Source organism: Aulonocara sp. 'chitande type north' Nkhata Bay, linkage group LG18, assembly GCF_057382095.1.
Source record: "Aulonocara sp. 'chitande type north' Nkhata Bay isolate Kocher_YH1m ecotype deep benthic linkage group LG18, A_spYH_male_GT1.1, whole genome shotgun sequence".
In the NCBI taxonomy this organism is placed as follows: domain Eukaryota; kingdom Metazoa; phylum Chordata; class Actinopteri; order Cichliformes; family Cichlidae; genus Aulonocara; species Aulonocara sp. 'chitande type north' Nkhata Bay.
The window spans coordinates 23,972,946-23,992,270 of NC_141361.1; the positions used below are offsets into that span (position 1 = coordinate 23,972,946).

Below are 19,325 nucleotides of genomic sequence, written 5' to 3' on the forward strand. Positions count from 1 at the left end.
GTGTGTGTGTGTGTGTGTGTATGCGCGTGACTGAAAGATACACAAACCTCGAGCTCATCTACATTTCCTCCTGGGTGAGGACAGGGAAAAGCGTGATGAGGACAGGAGTAGAAGGAGCGGTTGAGAAGCGAGGCAGAGAGTGAGCCCAGCTGAAGCTCAAGAACGGCAGCCTGATTGTCAAGCAACACGTAGCCATGGCAACGACAAATGGGGAGAGCAATGAAAAGAGGTACAGAAACAGTGGAGGGGAAAAAAGAAATGGGGGAGATGCTTCAGGTTAAAACTACATTGCTCAGAGATTTAAAAAGAAAAGAATTTAGCTGCTTTCTTACGCTACACTGGAGACTAATGTTACATCCACTCACAGGTGATATTTCAGTTACAGTCAAGAGCACGGAGATTAAATATTGCCTGGGGATACTTCTTCCATGTGGTCTCACCCTTCCAGTTTAGATTGCTCAGCAGTGTTCAGTAGTACACTTTAATATTTATCCCTAAGTGCGTATCTCTTTTCTGCTGTTGTGCTCTTCTACTTCTTCATCACTCCATTCTCGCTTTCATTTGTATTCTGTGTGCATACTGCCTCTCCTCATTCTCCAGCCCGCCATACACCCTTTTTTCCTCCTTTGTCTCTCCGTTGGTTCCCTCTCCCTTATTGCCCAAAGATCTCTTTTTCTGGCCTCCATCCCCTCCAACCCTGCAGAGAAGAGCTGACATTGGGCATGAGGTCAGAGAGATGGGCAGTCATGCTCCTGCTGTCAGCCAGCTCAAATGGGCTTAGATACAGTGTGTGGAGAGACCTAAGGGACACCCTCACTAGCCTTCGGCGCTGGCTTGGCATATACAGACACACACACACACACAAAACCCCTACACATTCAATCACACATACATACGTTAAAACCAACAAAAATGTCACCTTCACTTGTAACAAGGACATTCATTCAAGCTGCACATATAAAATGAGCGTGTGAAAGCCCATACATGAAAGCACACACATGGTTTTACTCACACAAACACAGTGAGACGTGGAATAACAGATTACAGAAAGGACAAATTCCTTTGGAGAGCAGTGGATTATTGGCTGTTAAAAACAGACTTTTGAAAAATAGAGATATAAACCTCCATGTGTCATATGCATGGACTGGATATATGGAATAGGCATATACCAGGAAAAAAATAAAGTAATTAAAGTAAAATATTAATTAAACTTCATTAGATCTTTTCAACTAGCCTTCTGTTCAAAGAACGCTTGTGTCATCTATTGGTGGATATTACATTGCCATAAGTAACTATAAGGTTAGCACCGCACTGAAATGTCAGACTCTCCAGTCAGCTCATTTGAAATTGGGATATGATTACATCTTTGTATTAATGTTAAACTCAGAAATTGCAGGATCTTTAAAAGGGTAATCATTGCTGTGGTATTTTAAGTAACACAGTTAGAGAAATGTCCCATTTTTCCACATTTTTACACAAATGGCATAACATATATAATAGGATGTCATGGCTAGGGTCACTTTGGATTACAGAAAGAAGGATGCTGTCAGAAGCACTGTACCAAACTGCCCCCAGGTGGCAATGATACACATTGCAAAGGTTAGATAAAGAGGACGTAAACAAAGCTGTGTACTTTGATAAATTAGTCGAATGGATATTTTTTCTCTGTATTTTGCTTTATTATTAGAATAAGAAACTCTTTAGGGAAACCTGTACAGTATGTTTTGTTTCCCTAAGACACACCTATAATATAAATTACATCATTTGAGTTTCTTAATAATATTAAGCTCATCACACATCAATATATATGCATATTTAAGGTGAAACATTACCTGCACTGGAGTAGTTGTTGCAGTTGGGCCTCCTCTGAAGGCTCAGGTTACAGGATAGGATTGCAGGGCACACAGGCTACATAAATGGCCACCTCCATTCAGGGTAATGAAGGCAGTCCGTAGTGCTTCATCACCTGCCCATCAAGAAGTGTATCACTTTTCATACCTGGAGAAGAGAGAAGGAAAAGTTTGTTGAGTAGAAAGAGCTCATCCATGTTATGTGCTGGGAAATACCAGTTTATAGCTTCATAGGTTGTTATAGATATTTGACAAGAAGGACTGGTAAGTACATACCTGTTAGCTCACTGTTGGTGATACTCTTTTCTTATTTCACATTCCTCTACACATTGTTGTGTCCTTCCTGCCCGCTAAGAGCTTCATGGCTGAAGCCACCAGCATGAGAAGCAGCAGTGGAGGTTTAGGCAGCGGAGGGGCTGGGGGAGTGCGTGCCTCCCAGGAGCCCACTCTCAAAGCCGGGGTGGTTTTGTCAGATGAGAGAGTGGACTTCCTCCGGGAGCAGGCCTTCTATGTGCTGAGAGTGAAGACAGATAAGTGGAACCGCTTCATTGGTGCTGATGAGAACCAGAAGATTATACTGGATTTTCTGGACCACATCTGGACTAACAGGCTGCTGCTTTTCACTGGACCTGGAGGGACACTGCATGCAGGGGATGCTCAAGTAAGATAAATGCACAGAAGGACAATGATAAATGTATATGTATACAGATAAAAGTGATGAAAAATTCAGGCAACTGCTTTTATAAATGTTGTTTTCATCTCCCCACCCAGTCTTGAATAAATATTTAATAGAGCATAAACTGTTTATACTAACATCTCTGAGGTAAACATAAGAGGAACAGTTATGATACACATATTTTCACAATCTTTAGTGAATTTAGTTCCTATAAGTGACAAAAGCTGGCATACAGGTACACAGGTGTTTAACAGAAACTCCTGGGTTTGTAATCTGCACTCCATCTAATATACACATTTTTCTGAAATAAGTCGCTACTTATTTCTAGTGCTTTCAATGTTCTTGAAAGCATTCCCACTGTTTTTTCATCTGTGAAGACATCCCCGCCATGGAAGACCAAGCTGCTGTGTGTCCTAAAGAAGGGCGTGAAGAGAATTTCCCGAGAAGGATTCAGACACCAGTTCAGGCTGGGAGAAGTACCTGGATACCCAATGGAGCACCTGCCTGTTGTCATATCTGAGGTTGGGTAGTGTGTTCAGGTGTAGGATGTCTACAAGTGCACATTTTCATATATGTTGACTGTGGATGCAAAATTTTCTGGTTTACAGTTTTTCTGGTAAGTTCTGTGTACGTGTCCTTGTGTAATTTGTGTGCGTGTATAGCTACCTTATGAACACCTCTTCATACAGGTGCTGGTGTGTGTGCTATCCAACGGTCTCAACCACGAGTCCTGGCCGAGGGTGGTGTCTGATGACATCCACAGGCACCTGGAGAAGCTGAGGAGCAAGGTGGTCACTCTGAGAGGCCGAGCCGAGGGGCGAACACTGCTGCCCCTACCCCTGTACGTGGAGAGGGCACGACCTCAGGACATTGTGCTAAGGTCGGTGGTGTCACAATACACAGACAGCCAAATTATAGCTGAGAATGTTGGGAATTTTTAAAGTGTTGCGATGGCTTTGAATGGTGTCTCCGAATTAATCGGTTATTTTTAATTATAATTTATAATTGTAAAAGTTTCATTTGCCGCCCTTTTTTCAGGATGGAAAGGGGCAGGGCATGGGGAGCATTTACCTGGTAAACAGGCTGTTTTCTGGTCAAGTTCGTCGATGAAAATGTTCCGTTTGTCAGACATATTACAAGAAAAGTGGGCGTCCTTGTGTTTTACAAGAAACAAGACAAAAGACGGGATTCAGAAAGTGAAAAAGCAGGGTCAGCTGTCATATTTGTTTTCTCCTTGAGTCAAGTTTAGACAAATTGCTGCACAGTGGCGGAATGTTTTTCTTTCATGTTAGCTAAAGTTTACCTTGAGACCTTGAGGAACTTGGAAAACGCCTTCAACACAGCATCGTCAGTTAAACAGCTAAGTCTGACAAAGTTTAAGCAGTGGAGTTAAGTCATTAGCGCAAAAGTCCTACAGTAACTCGTTTTATTTCTGATATTAGCTTAATAGTGAAGAGTGAGGGTTTACATACTTGGCTATTGTCAGACTTTTGAAGAATGTATGGAGTAAGAGGTAATTGGATAATGTAACAAGAAGTTACATTAGTACTACGCACTAGTTCTTTAAAAAGAACTAGTGCGTAAAGGCACTGGTAAACGCTGGTTGGCATTAACAATGTCCTAGAGAAATAATATACAGTACCTCATTTGTAGCGTTCGTATTGTACGTATAGCTTCAGTAGCTCACTTCTATTTTTATCCAGACTGATTGCTCTCACTCTGTCCCTCTCAGCCACACTGGATGGCCACTGGACCGTGGCTTGTTATACTCTATAGAAACTCTGATTGTGCAGTGGTCCGGACAGATATGGAGTGTGCTGAAGAAAGACTCTGGTATGATGCTGCTTCAGGGAAACCACCCAGGCCCCAGCGTGGAGCTTCAGTTCTGGGCAGCTCAAAGGGAAAACCTGCTGGGCATCCAGTCACAAGTATGACGTTATAAAATAAGTATAAGACTCGTGTTATTCATTAGTTTAAAAAGAACAAAAAAAATGTATGTAATGTATGTTAAATGTATGTTAAATGTTTATTAAATGCGTCCAAAGTTAAATAACAGTAGAGGTATATAAAAGTCGTCCCCGTGAGCCAAAGCTCAGCCTCCAGATTGCTCTGAATAGTGAGTTTCCACTTGTTATTTTCTATTGCTGCAAGGAGCTGACATCAGCTCCTCCTGGATTTCTTTATATAGTCATCTGCTACAGGTACAGCCACCTTTAAAGTACTGACAGCACAGCTCACAAGCAATGGCAGACTTCTGGAGAATGATCATCCAGAAGGGACGTTTAAAGGGAAGGTTAAAGAGTCAGCTTGTTTCAGTCCATTTAAAGAGCTGTGAATGCTGGGGTGCTCTAGTGGAATCACAATATACAGGAAGGAAACCTGACAACTAATGAAATTTTACTTTATATTCATTGTATGCGATGCTTAATGTTGAGATGTGTCCCTGTGTCAAATGGTAAATGGCCTGTATTTATATAGCGCTTTACTAGTCCCTAAGGACCCCAAAGCGCTTTACATATCCAGTCATCCACCCATTCACACACACATTCACACACTGGTGATGGCAAGCTACATTGTAGCCACAGCCACCCTGGGGCGCACTGACACCAATACAGATGAACAGAGAGGGCAGCAATGACGAAAGTTGTCAGTGTAGTACAAAACCTGTACATTTATTATACTCTTGAAATAATAAGTCAGTGCATGTTAATATGAGATCCTTGGTTCCAGATCCGCAGCTCCAAAGTGGAGCAGATCGTGGAGATCCTGAGAAGAGTCAAGAGCAGTTACTACTCCGCCTTCAAGGACGTCTGCGTCAAAGTCAATGAGGGTAGATCAGCATTACTTCTCATTCATCAAGGCTTTAATTTGTTTTGTCATCATGACATGAGTATGACAGCTCCAGCTCCCATTTAGTTTAATTTAAGAAACAGATCAAGCATAAATTTTTCTTTATGCTTACTGAACCCAGAATTTTACAGCATTGTTACCCTAACAGAACCTTTTTTTTTCTATACTTTGCCTTTTCATTGCATTTTCTGTGTCATCATGCTCACTTAACAATCATGGGAAGTGCAGATATCATGTTTACACTGGTGCTAAATAAATGTAATCAGAGATCACACCTTTTAGAGCACCATAAATGCCCCATTATGTTCACGTTATCGACTGATACTTGTGGATGTAATTATCACAGCCGTGCTGGAAGCAGAAGACATAGATCTGTATCTACGCCCTCTAAGGAGACTGATTACAAACTTGGAGGAGAAGAGTTTTCCACAGGTGGATGCGCTATTACCTCCTCTTTTTCACACGCTCTGCCTCATCTGGAGTCATTCCCAGTATTACTGCACTCCTCAGCGAATGGTGGTGCTTCTGCAGGAGTTCTGCAACCTGATCATTGAAAAGGTACAGGTGATGCATGTCTGTGCACATGTGATGAAAAGGAGACGAAGGAAGAGGAATTAAAAATGTATCTCTGTAACGACTTTGTGTCTGAATACAGGCCTTTGCCTATTTAATCCCTGAAGAGTTGTTTAAGATGGAGCTTGAGGAAGGGATGGAGAGAGTACAGATAAGCATCTCAGTTCTGCGCACCTTCAAGAAATTGTTTCACACTTACCGCGAGCAGATCCCGAAGTATTACAAACACTCACAGAGCATCAAGCTCTGGGACTTTCCAGCGAAACTTGTGTTTCAACGCTCAGATTGCATCATGGAAAGGCTTCTTATGATCGAGGTCTGTATCTTGGTTTTCCAGGAAAATTGAAAAATCAACATCTCTCACTCCTATAAAGGAGGGAGTATTTTTTTAATCAAGTAAATCTGCATGAAAATGCATATTTTTGAACTTCAGCTCCACGATATTATGCTGATCCATCACTGTCTTTTCTCATTTCACTCGTAGGAACTTTTTGCAACAGCACTGGACTTTCTGAAGCTGGAGAAAATTGAATTAGGTGGATCCAGAGGGAAAATCTTAAGTGAGATGGTCTTCAGCATGAGTGAGGAGTTTCATGACCGCTGGCGGACCCTTAGAGAGAGCAAATATGACCCCTTGGACTGCACTAATGACGTGAGAGCTACTGAGAGAGTTGCCGTTGTTTTTAATATCACGCTGCTCTTTAATTGTGGCATTGGCTGGCACAGGCAAATAATAAAAAATAACAATTATATTTTATTTTTCTGCCCAGCAGTACAATAATTGAAAGGTAGAAAAGCAGAGTAGTTGCTAAGCAACACACAAGAACAAGTGGCAGGAGTCATTATTAGTCAGCGCATCAATATTTAATTTACTGGATATTTTACAATAGTTTTCAGCGTGGCTCAGAACAGGAACTCGATCAGAAATTGATCTGTGTTATAATATATTTCTCTCAAGTATGTGTTAATCCAGTCAATACTGATTAAATGAGCTAAGGAGGAATTTTATGGAATGAAATTGTCTAATAATTTAAATTGAATCAAAGCTTTTTAATCACAAAGGCTTCTCAAAATACCCATCATTTCCCCTCTAATGCCTTCTCAGGATTTTGTGAACCACTATAGGTGTTTCTTGGAGCAGAACAAAGATTTTGACCAAAGGCTGGGAACTGTCCTCAATTTGGCCTTTCAGCACTCCAAAAACCTGAAGTCAGCCTTTAAGGTAGGCCGGTTACTCCTTTAAAAATCATTTAGTAGTTTACTTAAAGTAGCAAGTGTACGACATTTAGCAAGTTAACATAATAGCATCATTTGGTTGTTTTGGGGGATTTCAACTAGTGGAGTGTACATGTTTTGTGCCTTGAATGTACAAAATGTCACAAAGCTGCTGTTGTTCCATCTAGCTGTTGAAGATGTTTGGCACCCTGCTTGAGAGACCCAGAATCCACCAGCTGTTTTCACCTAATTACAGTGTGCTGTTGGACATGTTTAGCCAGGAAGTAGGCCACTGCCAGTTTATACTTGATCAACACAAAGATGGGGTGAGACAGATTGAAATTATGTTCCTAATTACTCGCACACATTTGCTTCACAATACGCCACGATTCAGCTGCCGTATTTTACGCGTGTGTCTGTGTGTGTTGTGAGTGTTTTATGTGTGTATTAATTAACGGTTTGATCAAGTTTAGCAATTTAAAACACTTCATTTTTGTCTTAGCAGTGAGTTGTATAATGTCTCTGGGTACCTGGGTTTTTCCTGCATACATAATTTGATTTTCAGTTGCCCCAAAGAGATTTTAGACTGAATTTTTTTTTTTTAAATTACAAGGGTTGTAATTAAGATTACAATGCTTGGCTATTATTTTTAATTACTGAAGCACATTAGGCATTTTTTTAATCAAATAACCAGACATCTTTGTTTAAGCACATGTGCACTTATTACATGTTTTCATTTACAGTTATTGTATGTTTATATGTTTACAATGTAGGTTGTCTGACACACAGGAAAAACAAAATGATGAGATTTCATTTGGGATTGTTCTGTGTCTTCAGTTTTTGGACCCAGCACAGTGCTGTGACACACAGGACACTGTGAGAGACATAAAGTTAACACCAGCTGGTATTCACAAAATAAATGGCACTGCTAAGAAATACATTGTGTGTGAGTGTGAGAGTGAATGAATAGTGGCATTGTAAAGCGCTTTGGGTGAGTTGAAAAGCGCTATATAAATCCAATCCATTATTATTATTATTTCCTGTATACTGGGAGCTTAATTTAAATAATATGAATATTATTAAAAATATGTAAACAGAGCCTTTGCACACTTGCATAGAAATGTAAACATCCACAGCTCACTGCTCTTACACCCAGCGAGAACAGTGTCGTTAATTACAGCGGAAACATAGTGCTGTAACAGCTGCTTCATAAATAGTTTGCATGCATTACATGTTAATTGTAGCCACAGCAGAAGATTTGAGATGACACAAATGGCACTGAGGTCCACATACTTCCGCGTGAGAGTGTTAACTCAAAGTGATTTGAAAGATTAAGCTGTCAGCCAAATGGCATGAAACCTTGTGTTTCAGCTGCAGTCAGGTTTTGCGATCCTGGGAAAGAATATGCCTCAAGTGGCCGGTAACCTCAAATGGTCGCAGGAGCTCCGAAGCCGGATTCTGACTCACAGGAGTAACCTCTGCCAGCTGCCCCACATGTAAGAACCTACCTAATAAACACAATAAGGATGATTTTAGAGTATATTTTGGTGCAAAGCACTTGGTTATTAATCACTAAGGGTATTAAATCAATAAAATGTTACCTTCCTCAGTTGACATACATGGGTTTTGAAACCCAGCAGATCCATTGATGTTATTATTATAATTTGCAGTAACCGAAAAAAGTTTAAAATATATATATCTTGTGTCCATTGATTATTTAAAGATTTAAAAAGAACATCAAACATTCAAGGCTTTAAGCAGTCAGCTGTAACTAATATTTCAGATTCATGTACCCTGTATTTAATCATCTGACCAACAATGTGCACCTAAAATATGTATTTTGGTTATAAACACTTTTTTTTTTGCATTTAGCATATTCATTACAAGAATTTATTTATTTTACTGTTTCTGCCAAATGTTTACAGTATACACATGACTTATACTTCACTTGCTATATAATTCTTTTCCTGCATTATCTCTTTCTTTCTCCGTCTCTCTTTCAGGCCCCTGGATTGTGCAGAGGCACAAGATGTCCTCCAGAGGTGTGAACGCGTTCTTGAGGTTTTGGACCAGCATGATGAGGAGATGTTCTTAGAGTGGACCGAGGGGCTTGAAGAAATCTGTGAAACACACCTCAAGGAGCCACTGTTGGCACTGGATAGTGAAACTGGCTTCTTCCAGGTCAACTTCAGTCCTGGTGTAAGCCCAAAGACGATTGATTTTTGAACAGACTTTAAAAACAGATAAAAGATATTCCATAGAGGCAAGTAAAGGTGAAAATCTAAAAGTCACAGTCATTTTGACTGTATGAGTTCAGAAGTGAAATGACTTGTCAGACTGCTTCTTTAAGCTCTGCAGGAGAGAGATCGAGAGAAATTCAAGGTTTTGTGAAGAAAACCTGCTAGTATCAAATTGAGCTCATAGAGTGTTTTTCTCTGCTAAGTCATTATTCAAACTAGTGCCTCTGTCTGCATTTCTTTCAACTCAAGGTTAATAAAGCCACATTTTTGTCCACTAAACTCACTTTGTGAAACATTCCCCAGAAGTAGCAACAGCAGTTTGATACACAGATGAAGCATATTTTACTAGTATAATTAATCACCATGGGAGGAAACAATGGATACACATAAATATAAAATATGAGAAGGTGTTTGGTAACTGATATCTATTCCAAAATCATGTACTATAATCTATGGAAATCAGATTGTACTTTCTTTTGTTGTTACTCTCCACAGTTAGCATCTGTGCTAAGAGAAGTGAAATATCTGGGCATGCTGAAGACCCAAAACATTCCCCAAGCAGCTCTTCATCTCTATTCTAAACGAGAGAGACTACACATGGTAGGTCATTAACCCTCAAGCAGTTTTCTGGACTTGACAGCTTTCTTTAGAAAGCGTGTTTTTTAGAAATATGTTGGGGGTTTTAATGCTGCATTTTATTATGCAGTACACACAAACACTGACTTTGGTGACCCAGTGGTACAACCAGCTCCACAGCACCATCCTAGCTGTAGAGCTGGGACTGGTCAAAGATGAGATGGATGGGATGAGACGACAGCTGAATCCGGCCCTCCGGGAAGTGACATGGGCTCAGGATGACCTATGGGACTACATTCAGAGTACACGAGACCTGGCACAGGTACTGTAAATATGCAGGAAATGTTGTACTGAACTTAAAGCAAACAAAAAGATGCAAGGCAGTGCCTGCATTAATGGGTGAGTTTCCTGTACATGTGTTGGTTGACACTATTTTGCAGCATATTTAAATGATTTTGCTTTTTTAAGTAGAATAAACACTGTCTCTATCAACATTTGGGCTGATTTATTTTAAAAAAGCCAGCGGTCGCCTGTCTGCATGAAACCCCAGAATCCTCTGTGTGTGGGCCAAGCTAGTTTTCTTAATTATAGCCCTATCTCAGAGCGCTTCAACTCTACAGCAAGCACTTGAAAAACAAAAAGCAACATGATGCCGGAAACATAATTATTGCCTGTAATTGTTGCTCCTTTTTTTTTTTTTGCCATCGCCAGAGCATTTCTAGTGGTGTCCAGAAGAGCAAAGCTAATGTGGAAGCAATCCAGGCCTTGATGGGTAAATTCAGCAGCCGGGCTTTCATTACCAGAAAGAGTCGTGATTCTACTCTCCTCGTTTTCGCTGACATTGAAGAGAGTGTTTCCAAACAGCATGCTCTCATTACTAGTACAGGGGAGCAGATACACAAACTACTGCAGGTATATTCATCGTATAATCTCCATGCTGGAGAGATGCTGTGCACACATTGCAAATGTTAACACAACCGATATTCATGTGTATGTTTATTTGGTGTTTAAACTTTTCATTCAACACATAATTTTCAGGAGAACCAGTCTCTCCTCAGTGTGACGGATCTTGACAGCAGTGAGTGGCATGCCTATACTGAGTATGTTGACAGGATGATCCTGGCAGGCTTCACCAGCGCAGTACGCTGCTCTCTGCAGTACCTCATGGACAATACAGATGCAGCTCAGCGTATTACACCTCTGTTTGAAGTCCAGTTGGTTCTCAACAGCAATGAGATGACCTTTGACCCTTCATTAGACTTGAGCCACACTGGTAACTTCTATGATATTGTGGATAAGATGGTGGGCAACATTACAAGCATGGCTTCCCTCATTCCTAGAGTGGCAAGTCACAAACAGCTGAGTAACTACCAGGTACCACACAGATTAGATTATAAATGCATATACATATACATACATATATTTCCATGTAAACAGACCCTTATCATAAGCAATCTTGATTTTCCATCTTGCAGGGTGACATTAATGAAATGGAGGATTTGTCAGACATGTGCCACATAATCCGCTCACGGGCACGTGCATCTGTCGCTAAGGTTAGTGACATTTTTTTATGGTCACATGTGGAAGATTATTTTATGAAGTTTACAGGCGAATAGTTGTGAAAGTGTTTATTTACAGGTCAGGGAGTACCAGGCATCATTTTCTAGCTACCGCTACCTCTGGACTGATGACAGGTCAGCTGTGTGTGGCTGTTTCTGATTTGTTTTGATTGTTAGCAAGTACAGAAATAATTTTTGAATTGTCTCATATGTTCACAGGTCTGAATTTATGAGACAGTTCCTACTTTATGGACATGCATTAAGTACAGAGGAAGCTGAGCTGTATGCCGACTACGAACTAAAGAAGAACCCACCCACCCTGGACAACTTTAAAGAACAAGTGTGTTCAACATTTGTGATCCATTTATGCTGTAACCTTGGTTTATTTCACTCACATTTGGAAAGCAATGCAACAATAATAACTGAATTATTCATTATTTCAGATCAATCTGTTTGAGTCACTGTATGTGCGAGTGAGCAAAATGGAGGACCGAAGGGTGTTTTGTGGTTGGCTACAGCTAGATATCAGACCCTTCAAGCACACACTGATGAATGTCATTAAAAAGTGGAGCTGGATGTTCAAAGAGCACCTTCTTAACCACGTGAACCAGAGGTCAGACACATAAAAGTCAAAATAAATAAAACTTTTTTATCATTTAAAAGACATTTTTTAAAGCCAGTCCTCTGAAACCTCACTTCATCTCCCTTCTTCTCTATTTAACAGTGTGAGGGAATTGTCCCAGTTTGTCCAGGACACAGCATGTGGCCTTTCCACCAAGGTGTCAGATGGCGATTATGCAGGCCTTGTGAAAATCATGGGGCACCTCATGGCCATACGAGACAGACAGATCAGCGACGAACAGCACTTCAAACCGCTCAAGTCTACCGCTGAACTTCTAAAGACCTACGGACAGCAGCTTCCAGAGAGTGTCTGCACACAGCTAGAAGTGTGAACCAATTCAAAAACACACATTTTTTCATTTATCATAGGCGATATGTACAGTTATCAGTGCTTCTTTCCCACACAACACAGGAGCTGCCGGAAAAGTGGAAAAGTGTCCGAAAAATTGCCTTCACGGTCAAACATGAGGTGGCACCACTACAGTCAAATGAGGTTTCAGTTATCCGCAGGAAATGTGTTCGGTTTGAGGTGAGGCTTTGTGTGATTGGGGTAGGATGTCAGTCTGGCAAAGAGCTCAATATCTGACACATAAAACCTCTTTCCTGCATTATATATATGAAACCCACACAGTGTCTGCAAAATGATAGACAGAAAGGTAGAGGCAGATATGCATTAATCCTTAATTTGCTATGATTTCATACTTTAGGTCAAACAGCATGAGTTCAGAGAACAATTTCGTTCAGAGTCAATCTTTAAAATCAGTGTGGAGGAGTCATATAAGCTTATTGATAAGGTGAGCAGGGGGCACATTTCTTTTAGTGTCTGTTAAAAGAGAAATCTTAACAGTACTTCTTTCAAATGTAGTACACAGTGTGTGATTAAAGAAAATTTAAATAACATATCAAAATTGCCTGCAGTGTAATCGAGGCGTAGCTACGATGGAGATGGAAATGAAGAAGTTGCAGGACACAGCTGATCTGTTTGAGGTCAGCTTCCCAGAATACAAGCAGCTGCGGCAGTGTCGCTCTGACATCATACTTGTCAAAGCAGTATGGGATATGGTCGTCTTTGTAAAGGTACGGTTGAACTCCAGAAAGTTGGGATGGTGTGTAATATGTAAATAAAAACAGGCAGTGATTTACAAATTTACAAATATCATTTTATTCTCTGTTGGACACAGAAAACATTTCATGTCATGAACTGAGGTGTGTGGCAGGCAGAGAGTGGACAGCTTTCTTAAATATCACAGCTTTTATTGTGCTGGCAAAAAAACAGAAATCAAAAGCTAAATAATGTGGACAGTGATGGGGCTGTAACAAACTAACTAAAGAGACTGACAGAGACTACACACACCATGAGGGTAGACACGACAAAGAACAGAGAGAGATGCAGAGAGTATATAGACAGAAGGGAATTAAGGCAGATTGAACACACCTGTGAACACAGCTGAACAGAATCTAAATAAAGAGACACAAGAAGCAAAACTGAGACAGAGACAGGAGCTCGATGCAGGGACCAGCGCTAAACATACATGGAAACATAACTGACTGGGGAGACAAAAGGATAAAACAGAAGATTATGGGCAGAGGAAAGCATAAACATGAGGAATAGGAAGGAAGACATATTAACTTGGAACGGAGATTGGGAAACCAGGTAGAACCCAGGAAGACCAGAGAGACATGACCAGGGAGACAGAAAGCGTTGAAAACACTGAGATACTGATGACACGACATGTAGATGAGACTAGGGCAGACCAGGCACAGAAAAGGGTACTCACGTAATCAAGAACCACGAAGTAGAAATATAAATAATGACAACTCATAGGCACTAGGAAATACTGAAGTCAGGACTAACACAGAACTAAAACCCTGAAAATCTTTTAATTCAAAAAGAATGAATCGCAAAACAAAACTCAAAATAGATCACAGCAGCATTTCTGGATCATGCTCACATGTGGCCTCTTCTTTGCATGACAGAGCTTTAACCTGTGTTGGTAGATGGCACAGTGAACTACACTCACAGAAAGGGATTTCCGTGTAATAAACATTATTTCAAGTTGAGGAACATTATTCTGAAAGTGTTGCATAATTTCTAAACACTTTATTTACATTTTACACACCATCCTGCCTTTTTGGAATTGGGGCTGTAAATACAAATATGCTATTTTTTTTAATACAAGGCAGGGTCTCCATAGTGAGTCACTGCATGCAAAATAATCAAATGATGCACTTAATCTCCTGCAAATCCTAGACCAGTATAGAGGATTGGACAAAGACTCCATGGAAAGAGATCAACGTTGAGCAGATGGACATGGAACTCCGGCGGTTTGCTAAAGTACAGTACAGCACTCTTCTCTGGATAGATACTTGAACTTTGATTCAGTTTAACTGTTTCATGTTTGAAACAAGAGTATCTTTTCAATAACTGTGAGTATGTCTGTTGTCTGTTGAAGGAGATGAAAATGCTGGATAAGGAGGTGCGTGTGTGGGATGTCTATATGGGTCTGGAATCAACAGTGAAAAACCTATTGACCTCTCTGAGAGCTGTCAACGAGCTGCAAAACTCAGCTGTCAGGGAGAGACACTGGCAACAGCTTATGAACACCACTGGGGTAGGGTATCTGTGCTGCTGCTGCTGCTACACAGTCTCTCATACCATCTGCTGTGCCATTTTTCATTTTGTTTGTTTGTCTGTGTGTCAATGAGATTATCCAAAAGTTACAAGTCCAAATTTCATTAAACTTGGTGGCGGAGTGGAGAATGTGTATGAGAACAGCCCATTAAATTTTGGTCCTCATACAGTTTTTTTTCTTTAAATTTGTTAGCGCTTTGGTCTTGGCAGAGGACTGCCCCAAGTGCTCTTCTTGTTCAGTAACTTTTCATCAGTTTTACTCATGGTATATTATACTTGCCACTCTGTGGGGGTTAATCCATTCGTTTGGCTGTAGTTTTCATGCAGTGTGCTCTCATTGTTCTGCAGACACTTCTCTGGATTTGATGAACCCAGTTATCTGAAATTTGATCACACCCATAGTCTGCTTTTGTTTTTAAATCTTCAGGTTAGGTTTGTGATGGGTGAGGGCACCACCTTGGGGGACCTGCTGGAATTGCAACTTCATCGTGTGGAGGATGAGGTTAAAAACATAGTAGACAAGGCCGTGAAAGAAATGGCCATTGAGAAGGTAAGACACCAGACCAACCAGTTACTGTGTGATATATCTTGTAGTAGTGGATTATTGATGGATGGAATATTTAATTACTTAAGCACTCACTAGACTTTCATCATATTCTTAGAACAGATATTTATGAGCAGATTCAGAAAGCTGAACTCACAAATAATGACACACAAATAGGAATGAGCCAATGTTAACGAACGCGTTAGCTTGTTTTTTGGTTGTCTTTAAATGACAGGCGTCTTTGTGAAGTATCTGTCTTTGGGGTTTTTTAGGTTTTGGCAGAGATAACCCAGACATGGAGCATTATGTCGCTGTCCTATGAGACTCATGCCAGCACAGGAACCCCTCTGCTCAAAGCAGATGAGAATCTGATAGAGACGCTGGAGGACAACCAGGTGTGCCTGCCTGCTGCAGAATGTGATATGCAGTTTGCTTTATTCTTTCAAATTGCAATATTAACACCCCAGCGATCCATAATATAGTTTTAGTATGAACGGCTCGGGTTTATTACTGACTCCTCAAAGACTAGTTATATAAATGCATAGGCAATGGGGAATTTAAAAAATGTTCATGCAATTTCAAGAGCAGCTCATCAGGGCTTCTTTGTACAAATTGCCATTTAAAGTTACTGCTTCATTTCTTTTCAGGTGCAGCTGCAGAATATCCTGATGAGTAAGTACATAGAGTATTTCCAGGCAGAAGTAAGTGGATGGCAGAGGAAGCTGATGGTGGCAGACCTTGTCATCTCATCTTGGATGTCTGTCCAGAGGACCTGGGCCCATCTTAACAGCATCTTCACCAACAGCCATGACATCCGCTGCCAGCTGGCCAATGATGCTGAACGCTTTCAGGGAATACACACTGACTTTCAGGTAAATCATACCTCTGCCTACATATAGTGCCATGCTTGGCTACATATTTTTAGCATGTCTTTTTGCATTTCTCCCTTTATTTCCTTTGATTTGTTTGTTTGTTTTAATCAGAGTTTAATGACTGAGGTGGTCCAGAACAGTAATGTAGTAGATGTGACCAACAAGCCTGGCTTCCTGGAGAGCCTTGAGACCTTACAGCAGAGGCTGTCTCTGTGTGAGAAGGCCCTTGCTGAGTACCTGGAGACCAAGAGACTGACATTCCCCAGATTTTATTTTGTCTCTGCCTCCGATCTACTGGAGATTGTGTCTAAGGGAACACAGCCCAGACAGGTGATAGATTACATTTTAATCATGTTTTTCTAGAAAGAATCTATAAAGAGATTGTTAGCACGTTGTGGTTATCTGTACTTTATATACCAACTATATTTCAGTGTTATGGAGTGGAAAAAGTGAAAATGGAAAAACACAATAATGAAAGGCAAAAGAAATCTTTTTTTCTTTTTGATTTGTTATCAGAGATCAGGGTCTGTTAACGTCAGAGCTTTGTTAACATCATAGCCTATAAAACCAAACTCAAAAATAGTCTGTGTGTCTTTTGAATACACATATATATTTTTTTCCAGGTGACCCGACACTTGCTGAAGCTGTTTGACAATATAGCAGATCTTCGCTTCAAGGACTCAGACCGGGCCGAAGGACGGGGGGAGGAGGGGGAGGCAGTTGCGATAGGGATGTACAGTCGAGAGGGAGAATATGTTTCGTTCTCTGAGCCCTGTGTCTGCGAAGGACAGGTACTGTGAAAACAAAATGCGGTTTCTGTTTGTGGAAGTACATCAGCACCGTTTTATTTGAAAAATATGATATTGCATGCAATTCATTTTAGAGTTTTTTTCAAACATTTTTATTTTTTTTAATCAGGCAGAGTGTTGGTTAAGTGCTTTAGAAACCACCATGCGCTGTACAGTTCGAAAGGAGATACAGGAAGCTGTAGCTGCCTATGAGGACAAACCCCGAGACCAGTGGCTGTTTGACTACCCAGCCCAGGTCTGTTCATGCAAAGTCTGTAGATTTACAATTTTAACTTTATAAACATGCAAGCTATCTGCTGTACACCTCTGTTTCCCTTCCATCAACAGGTGGGGTTGACTGGTAGTCAGGTGTGGTGGGCGACAGATGTGGGCATTGCTTTTGAGAGGGTGGAGGAAGGATTTGAGACAGCTCTCAAGGACTACAACAAGAAACAGGTACTTCCATAATGTAAGATTTTATTAGGCTGGTAAGTGATCGTAGCATCATTGTATTTGTCAGTGATGTCTGCTGAATTCTGGTTTTCTAGATCACACAGCTCAACTTGCTAATCCACATGCTGCTTGGCGATTTAACCCCTGGAGACAGACAGAAAATTATGACTGTCTGCACTATTGATGTCCATGCTCGAGATGTGGTCGCCAATCTCATTACTCAAAAGGTACTGCGACTATTAGATATTATTTCAAATGAGTTTTGCATTAGTTAGCAGACCATCCTGATGCTGTTGTATGTCTCTAAGGTGACATCAGGACAGGCATTTGCGTGGCTGTCCCAGTTACGGCATCGCTGGGATGAAGAAATGAGACACTGTTACATTAATATCTGTGACGCTCAGTTCCAGTTTAGCTATGAATACCTGGGGAATACAAACAGACTGGTTATCACTCCACTCACTGACAGGTATGTGCACATACATGTTCTCCCGTAAGCCAAACCTTTGCAAAAGTATACAGAATGCATACATTAGTAATGATTTGTATTCTAAAGGGAGAGACTTACAGTAAGGGCACGCATAATTACTAGACTTGCTTTGCAACTAAAAACAAGGCCGCTTTACTTTAGCACTAAACATCTTAATGCTACAGTCAAGCTGTGCAGAACGTGATAGTAGGCACCCATGCAAAATGTAAGTGCAAAGATTGAGATAGTTGTTATTTTAGAATAAAGCACAAATACTAAAATCTTGCATATTTGCTTTTTCTATTCACAATATCCACTATACTCAAATACATTACATTGTTGCTTTAAATCTACATTATTTTCAAATGCACAACTTCATTGAATCGAAATTATCTATTACTTTCTTTCTCCTGTGATTTAAATCTCAACCGTACCATGACAGGTGTTACATAACCCTGACCCAGTCCCTCCATCTGACTATGAGTGGTGCTCCATCAGGCCCAGCTGGCACTGGCAAAACAGAGACTACTAAGGACCTTGGACGCTCCCTGGGTATCATGGTATATGTGTTCAACTGCTCTGAACAGATGGACTACAAGGTAACCTGGACTGCACAGATGTTTCTTCTAGTGCCCGTTAATGTCACATTTATTCTTTTTTTTTTATGTTGTTATTGATATTTATTCCACCATTCAGCCATAGCATCTCATCCTCCAGTCTATAGGTAACATCTATAAGGGCCTGGCTCAGACAGGAGTGTGGGGTTGCTTTGATGAATTCAACCGGATCTCGGTGGACGTTCTGTCTGTGGTAGCTGTGCAAGTCAAGACTATACAGGATGCTGTACGCAACAAAAAACAGAGGTATTATGAGGAAATAATGACATGTATGTTGTAGCATCTATACATTTGTCTACTAATCCATTCTATATATTTTCTAAGCATCCATTTAGCAGCATGCATTTGTTGCTGTGTATGTAGGTTTCATTTTCTGGGGGAGGAGATTGAGCTGAAGCCAACAGTAGGAATCTTCATCACTTTGAACCCAGGTTATGCTGGAAGAGCAGAGCTCCCAGAGAACCTCAAGGCTCTATTCAGGTCTGATATGAGACAAAGAGGAGACTTTAGCGTGCAATGAATAGCAGCTATTATATGATTATTTATTGGTTAATTTTCTAAATGCTCAGGCCCTGTGCGATGGTGATCCCAGATTTTGAACTGATCTGTGAGATCATGTTGGTGGCCGAAGGATTCATAGATGCACGGCTACTGGCACGCAAATTCATCAGTCTCTACACTCTTTGTAAAGAGCTGCTATCCAAACAAGTGCGTACATACAAACAATTTGTCTGACTATTTCTTCAGGGGGTTTTCTGATGAGCGGAGGGAAGAAGAGGAATTTAATTTC

At 40.6% G+C, this 19,325-nt stretch overlaps 1 protein-coding gene across 1 annotated transcript in view; it reads left to right on the top strand.

Moving 5' to 3' along the window:
• The first annotated feature begins 2,211 nt into the window (after nucleotides 1–2,211).
• The window catches only part of dnah9l (dynein, axonemal, heavy polypeptide 9 like), a 47,040-nt gene continuing 29,926 nt past the window's right edge, over nucleotides 2,212–19,325 (top strand). Inside the window, exons 1-38 of the mRNA XM_086273293.1 lie at nucleotides 2,212–2,511; nucleotides 2,904–3,047; nucleotides 3,189–3,406; nucleotides 4,259–4,454; nucleotides 5,257–5,356; nucleotides 5,723–5,934; nucleotides 6,032–6,265; nucleotides 6,434–6,601; nucleotides 7,055–7,171; nucleotides 8,536–8,660; nucleotides 9,168–9,363; nucleotides 9,900–10,004; nucleotides 10,111–10,302; nucleotides 10,692–10,892; nucleotides 11,019–11,354; nucleotides 11,456–11,533; nucleotides 11,619–11,674; nucleotides 11,759–11,879; nucleotides 11,983–12,152; nucleotides 12,264–12,468; nucleotides 12,573–12,689; nucleotides 12,868–12,954; nucleotides 13,079–13,237; nucleotides 14,412–14,495; nucleotides 14,614–14,772; nucleotides 15,220–15,342; nucleotides 15,609–15,731; nucleotides 15,984–16,208; nucleotides 16,320–16,538; nucleotides 16,832–16,999; nucleotides 17,127–17,252; nucleotides 17,345–17,452; nucleotides 17,545–17,676; nucleotides 17,758–17,918; nucleotides 18,361–18,517; nucleotides 18,636–18,781; nucleotides 18,899–19,015; nucleotides 19,105–19,243. Coding sequence (XP_086129419.1) covers nucleotides 2,212–2,511; nucleotides 2,904–3,047; nucleotides 3,189–3,406; nucleotides 4,259–4,454; nucleotides 5,257–5,356; nucleotides 5,723–5,934; nucleotides 6,032–6,265; nucleotides 6,434–6,601; nucleotides 7,055–7,171; nucleotides 8,536–8,660; nucleotides 9,168–9,363; nucleotides 9,900–10,004; nucleotides 10,111–10,302; nucleotides 10,692–10,892; nucleotides 11,019–11,354; nucleotides 11,456–11,533; nucleotides 11,619–11,674; nucleotides 11,759–11,879; nucleotides 11,983–12,152; nucleotides 12,264–12,468; nucleotides 12,573–12,689; nucleotides 12,868–12,954; nucleotides 13,079–13,237; nucleotides 14,412–14,495; nucleotides 14,614–14,772; nucleotides 15,220–15,342; nucleotides 15,609–15,731; nucleotides 15,984–16,208; nucleotides 16,320–16,538; nucleotides 16,832–16,999; nucleotides 17,127–17,252; nucleotides 17,345–17,452; nucleotides 17,545–17,676; nucleotides 17,758–17,918; nucleotides 18,361–18,517; nucleotides 18,636–18,781; nucleotides 18,899–19,015; nucleotides 19,105–19,243 — 6,024 coding nt within the window. The remainder of the gene's footprint in view (nucleotides 2,512–2,903; nucleotides 3,048–3,188; nucleotides 3,407–4,258; nucleotides 4,455–5,256; nucleotides 5,357–5,722; nucleotides 5,935–6,031; nucleotides 6,266–6,433; nucleotides 6,602–7,054; nucleotides 7,172–8,535; nucleotides 8,661–9,167; nucleotides 9,364–9,899; nucleotides 10,005–10,110; nucleotides 10,303–10,691; nucleotides 10,893–11,018; nucleotides 11,355–11,455; nucleotides 11,534–11,618; nucleotides 11,675–11,758; nucleotides 11,880–11,982; nucleotides 12,153–12,263; nucleotides 12,469–12,572; nucleotides 12,690–12,867; nucleotides 12,955–13,078; nucleotides 13,238–14,411; nucleotides 14,496–14,613; nucleotides 14,773–15,219; nucleotides 15,343–15,608; nucleotides 15,732–15,983; nucleotides 16,209–16,319; nucleotides 16,539–16,831; nucleotides 17,000–17,126; nucleotides 17,253–17,344; nucleotides 17,453–17,544; nucleotides 17,677–17,757; nucleotides 17,919–18,360; nucleotides 18,518–18,635; nucleotides 18,782–18,898; nucleotides 19,016–19,104; nucleotides 19,244–19,325) is intronic.